We start from the raw sequence: 6000 nt of genomic DNA, 5'->3' as shown, positions 1-6000 counted from the left end.
GCTCCACAGGGGTAAGACATGTGTCCTGTATTATGTTTTAAGATGCCTTTCAATATGGTGGGATCATGCACATTCAAAATCCAGTGTGTGTTGGATCCAGACTTAGAGCAGAACCATCGAAATCAACAGGACAAGTTAGTAATAATTAAGATACGTATTGTTAATTTCAAGGGGGTCTACTCTAAGTATGACTAAATATAGATCAAACTTAGTATCTGTTTCCGAAACTGGGATCCTGAAAATCTAAATAAATAAATGCATTTCTCCAGCCCTCATAGTTATGGAGAGAAACTTGCAAGTTTATCTCCTTAGAATCTAAAAAGTTAGTGGATGGGTAGGGAGCTGTTTTCCTGTGCCATGATGCACAGTTCCTTCTCTTCCTGCCATGGGTATATGAGTTCATCACATGCTTTAATCTAGTCCTGGCTATTTTTAATGGACTGATTAAGACATGCCTATATAAATAAAATATACCCAACACAGGCCTCAGGGCCAAAACAGATATTACTTCAAAATAAATGTGTATCTAACAGTGATGTCTTTTTGTCATTTTACTGTAGAGTAGGCACATCAAGCCCAATCCAAGATCTTAAATGCCCCCCTACCCTCGATGCTAGGGTCCTGATCTGGATCGGGCCTATGCCCACAGTAGAGTAAAAAATGAAAAATAACATAGCTGCTAGCCTAGGTATGGATTTAAAGTAATGTCTGTTCTGGCCCTCAGTCGTTAACATATGTTTTTGCATTTGTTGGGTATACTCAAGTGTGTGGTAGCCAGACAGAAAAGAGAAAAGGGCTCCTGGGCCTTTAAGGGTTACACAGAAGAGGGGACATCAGCAGTTGTAGCTTGCCTAGCAAACAACACCTGCTGACATTCCCTCTTCTTTGCAATACTTAAAGGTGCAGGAGCCCTTTCCTCTTTTCCATCTGGCCACTATACACAGGTGCATTCCTGTACACACTCTTGCATTCTAGGACTTGCATGTAGATGAATATTCACTGTGCATGCTTAAATGTTTTAGAATCTGTATCCTGGAGTGAAACCCCCCAAGATAACAGACTCTCTTCCAGCTTTTTAGTAATCCTTTTTGCTATAAATCTCAGGATTGGAAGGGAAGCCAAAAGATGCTGCTGAAAAATGTAGACCCAAAATTCCATTCCTGGAATTTATTAACTGGTGACATCTCACTTACGTATCTGTCCCCCAGAACATTTGGAGGCCAAGGCTAGGTGCACACAACTACTTTTCTCCCATCGTGCAATGACTTTTTGCTCTGCCATTGTGGTGAGATCTGTCTAGACTCTGATTTAATTTTTAAAAATTGTCAACACACTGGGCTCCAGACAACCCAGTTTTTTAATGGCAACCAATTGTGCAGTGGCCCCAGAAGCACATCTTGGACCCCTTGACGAGGCCACATTTCCTAGGATAAACACATGGGATAATCGAGAATTTCAATCATCAAAGTTCAGTGAGAGTAAAATGATGATGTGAATGTACACAAACCAGGTCAAGATATACAGCTTCACATTAGCACATCCATTTCCCGTTTCGCACGAGCAGACCCTTTCTGCATGCAAAGAGCCCAGCTGCAGCCACCGACATAAAGAAAGTAGAGAATCCCATCATCTTCAGTAGTGCAGGTACAGAAGGTAAGTTCCTTTCCCAGAAGGTAGTAGTGACTGGCAGGGCTGGGACATCCTGGATGGAAGAACACTTAGTATTAGTGTGAACCCCACTGCTTTCTGGCAGATGAAGCACCAGAAACTCAAAGGCACTTAAAACATATATTTAAACAGAAGCCTCGGTTTTTTGAAGTTATCTCCTTGTCTTACTGCTTCCCTACAGTTCTGTTGATAAGGTAGGAGGCGGGTGGGGGCATTTTGTTTGGTCTGCGTTTTCAGTGAACTGATCTAATTAATACTTCCCAAAATAATATGCAGAGCAGAACTCAGCAGCAGTGTAGTGGTGGTGGGTCGCACCAGGGCTTTGCTCTGGCACTTTTTTTGAAGCCAGCCCCCAGCTGGGTCACAGTCTGCTAAGGAAGGAGGAGGGAGCAGAGGGAGTGCAGATGGCTGCTGGCCAGACAAAGGGAGCAAGGGAGCGAGAGAGGGAGCCTGAGGGAGCTCTCCAGCCTCCTCTCACCCCCACTTCTCCTCCTCAGCTCTTGCCCTCCCCCCCCCGTCCCTGCTCCGTGCCTGCGTGCCTGGCACTGCCCTCGTCTCCTGCAACACCAGCCACCCATTCAGGGTTCCTGCTGCTGCTGCCTGCTGGCCACAGCAGCAGCAGGAGGGGGGGGGGTGCTGCCACCATTATTTACTTATGGGGCAGGGCAGGTGCCTGGTTTGTGCCAGTTTTTAGGATGTATCACACAATCCTATGCATGTTTACTCAGAAGTCAGTCCCACTGTGCTCAATTGCCAATTGGGTAACTGTGCGTGGGACTGCAGCCTTAGCTGCCTTCCCAAGATCTCTGTAAATTTAATTCATAATAAACACCCATTGGATTGCACGGTTAATTCTTGAACATTAATTTCTACAGTAAGCAGAATCGCCAAATGCAACCTGCTCTGTCAGCTACACTTTTTGGTACAAGGCTGGCATGTGTCTGGGCAAACAAACCGTGATGGAGGGAAGGGAATCAGAAAAAAATCAGTTATGGGGAGAGGAGAAAGAAGGTGTGTGTGTGTGTGTTTCAATCCAGCTGGGTGTGTGGATGTTTCTGTTGCGGGATGGGAGAGATATAATGAAGGAGCTTAGGGGAGGCTAATGGGTAATGTTGGGGGCGCTAAGGTAGTGTGCAAGGGGCCTGTTTAAATGAGAAGGGATCTGTCCATGAGGACTGAGTTGAGAGGGTGAAGCTTCCATATTTGAAAACCTAAAATGTTTGTGTTTGAGTGAGTGAGTGAGTGGGTGAAAAAGATTAACACCCCTGCATTTTCTTCTCAGACATCCAGTTGAAATAGCGCTGCCTTACTCTCAGCTGCACTGTTTTTGGATCCCAACTGAAGGCAGTATATCTTACAAGGTTGTACAGTCTTAGAAGGGGGTGTGGCTGTGAGGGGGCGTGGCTGTGACTGCCACAAAGGGGCCCTGCACTTCTGAATTTGCCACTACACTACTGGAACCCAGTTATCCTTCAAGTGTGTGCACTTCTCTGAACTGCGTTATATTGTTCTCAATGTAAACAGTTGTTGTTGTTGTTCAGTTGTTAAGTCGTGTCCGACTCTTCGTGACCCCATGGACCATAGCACGCCAGGCCTTCCTGTCCTCCGCTCTCTCCCAGAGTGTGCTCAAGTTAATGCAAACAGTACATACAAATAAATCATATTTTAGGGGAAACTGTGTACAAAAATGTGTATTTGAGGAAGAACGAAATGCAACAATGCATCTTTTAGGGAAGACTAAATACAAAAATGCATATTTTAGGGGAAACTGCATACAAAAATAAACATAAATTCCCATGCCTCTTTTAAAAAAAAAAAGACTGATGCAGAAATTGGATGGAACAGACTTATAACGAACACATGGAAAACTGATACAGTTTGGAAGCAGACTGATTTGTCCATCCCTAGGTAGTAGGCAGTTTACAAAAGCGATGGATATTGCATTTCACAGAAGGAATGATAACAGATAAAAGCACGTGCAACAAGCACCGTATGCTGAAATTCCCTCTTCTACATAACAACTAAAGATGCAGGGGCAGAGGCCGCGTTTGCATCTGGCCATCTCCTAACTAGGCTGTTGCTAGACACTCGTGTGCCAAAACACGGGGAAGTGGCACAGATACATAGTGGGATGAATGAGAGGGAAGACATTCTTGTATTCATACAATACTATCATTCATATATTACTAGAACTTGGGGTCTTCCCATTAGGTTGATCCAGATGGTTCTGGACAGGAAAATGGAAGTACGTCTTCATACAGCACATGATTTCAACTGGGCAATCCACAACCGCCAGATGCTGGCAATAATGAGTCCCATGAGCCTGTGGCTAGCAGCAAGGGGTGGCGATTATTTTCCTGCCTTATGAGCTTTAAACGTGATCTGGCTGGCTGCTTGTTGAAGCAAAATGGTGTCACGGGTGGACCCTGGGCTCAGGCATCGGCTGCAATCCTATGCATGCTTAGTTGGGAAGAAGCCGCATTGAATTAAATGGGACTTACTTGTGAGTCCCCATGCACAGGTTTGCTGTTAGTTACAGATGATGTACAACAGGGGTGTTGAACCTCTTTCAGCCTGAGGGCTGGATTCGCTTTCAGAGAAGCTCTCATGGGCTGCATTGCAGTGGTGGGTGGGGCCAAGGGCAAAATGGAGTGTGGCCAAATGCCAAAAAGGTCAGCATATTGTAGCTTAAAGCTCTTACTGCTGGTAGGGAAGGAATTTCAACCTTTTAGGATGGGAGGTGGAGATGAAGCGCAAAAGCCGGGAAACCACCCAATGATCAGTGGTCAGGGAAAGGGTGTGTGGCCTTCTGGGGAACTCCAGAGGGCCAAATTGGGAGCCCACGCAGGCTGGAATTGGCCCACAGGCCCACACCCTAATGTACAATGTATCTTACAAGGTGGTTGCTATATGCATGGTTTTATCAGATAAACGCAGCCTCATTTCACCTGAATATTAACCATCTTCATGATCATTATCAAATCATCATCATCAGAAAAATGGCAAACTTACACGTGATTCTGGTTCTGACCTCCAGATTTCTTCTTCTGAAATTTTCCCCATACAGCACAATATCTAAAAAGGGAAAAAATCTTATTTATTTTTCAAGGAAACAATACACAACTTTCACATTCAACTTTAAAGCAGTTATTTCCAAATGCCAAGGTAAAAGCTTAGAAAATAATGCTACACCAAAGGTATGGTAAGATTTCACTCATCTTATTGAAATGAGTGAGAATTGTACGAAAGCACCCCTCATGTGAATTTATGAAAAAGGTGCAAGATTTCAGAGCAGGTCAGATCAAGTCACATGAAACGCTGTCCCCAAATAAACAGGCACAGGAAGGAACAAACCCACATCTGCAAGCAAAGTAAAGTTTGAACTGTTTTTTTAAATGGACTTTTTCTAGAGAATGGTTCAGAATAACGTAGCCCCATCTTCATCCCTAAAGTTCAATTTCAGGTTTCCTGTTCAATTCGATGGTCTTTTGTACCACACAGCCATCAGCGGAGGCCCCATTCTTCTTCTCACTGGCAACAGATGTTCTGTTGATGGAACAGGGCCTGAACCCTGGTAGCACCCAAGTCAAGAAACTCCCCCTATGGGAGGCCAGATGGGCCCCACTTCATTGGTATTCTGGTGCATTGTTAAGACTTTTCCATTTCATCATGGTCTGGGGTTAGTCTGAGTCTCCCCGCACCTTCTGCGATTTTGATTTTGGCTGCTGACATTTAGCTTTTGTTGTTTGCTTGTTTTTACTGGATGTTTCGGTGATCATACATTTTAATTTGGCCTCTTGTAAACTGTCTTGGGGAGGGTTCTTTAGGGTTCAAAGGTGAGCTATAAATATTTTGAATACATTAGCAGACAAATCCAATTGGCCTTGTGAAGACCTAGTTAAATGTCCATTGTGCAGCACACCCTGTACCTCTCTGGCTGCTCTTTCTCCAGCCTGCACTGCCCCTTCCATGTAGCCACTCCATTCTGTAGCTGTCTCAGTGCCTGCAAAGAAGATCCTCCCAACTGGTTCACGAATGATCCTTTAAAACAGGCACAGAACATAAAAGGCATGAGGGACACATTTCCCTGATCATAAGCTAGGCAAGGGCATTCACAGTATCATTCTAGCACATGAATTTTGTAACCTGCGACAGATGGTTTCTGGCCTCCTTGAGCTTTCTCCAGATATTTTGGGCCAAAGTAAATGTGATGCTAATTGCACAATGCAATTAATGTGCACATTAAAAAGTGTAATAGCCCCACCAACACCTTCCTAAAGCTGCTATTGACATTGGAACGGAACCTTCTGCTGGCACCAATGGAGGCTCTGA

General features: G+C 44.5%; 1 protein-coding gene across 1 annotated transcript in view; it reads right to left on the bottom strand.

The window, feature by feature from the left end:
• Positions 1–1141: 1141 nt before the first annotated feature.
• MAOB (monoamine oxidase B) overlaps positions 1142–6000 on the bottom strand; it is an 80970-nt gene continuing 76111 nt past the window's right edge. Inside the window, exons 13-15 of the mRNA XM_084843859.1 lie at positions 5598–5709; positions 4681–4743; positions 1142–1702 (exon numbers count right to left, since the gene is read on the bottom strand). Coding sequence (XP_084699985.1) covers positions 1532–1702; positions 4681–4743; positions 5598–5709 — 346 coding nt within the window. The 3' untranslated portion in view covers positions 1142–1531. The remainder of the gene's footprint in view (positions 1703–4680; positions 4744–5597; positions 5710–6000) is intronic.

Source organism: Heloderma suspectum, chromosome 3 (genome assembly GCF_057233095.1).
Source record: "Heloderma suspectum isolate Gila_16-S chromosome 3, 16-S_ref, whole genome shotgun sequence".
Taxonomy (NCBI): domain Eukaryota; kingdom Metazoa; phylum Chordata; class Lepidosauria; order Squamata; family Helodermatidae; genus Heloderma; species Heloderma suspectum.
Note: the sequence above shows the minus strand (reverse complement) of the source record. Positions and strands in the feature narration are given on the sequence as shown.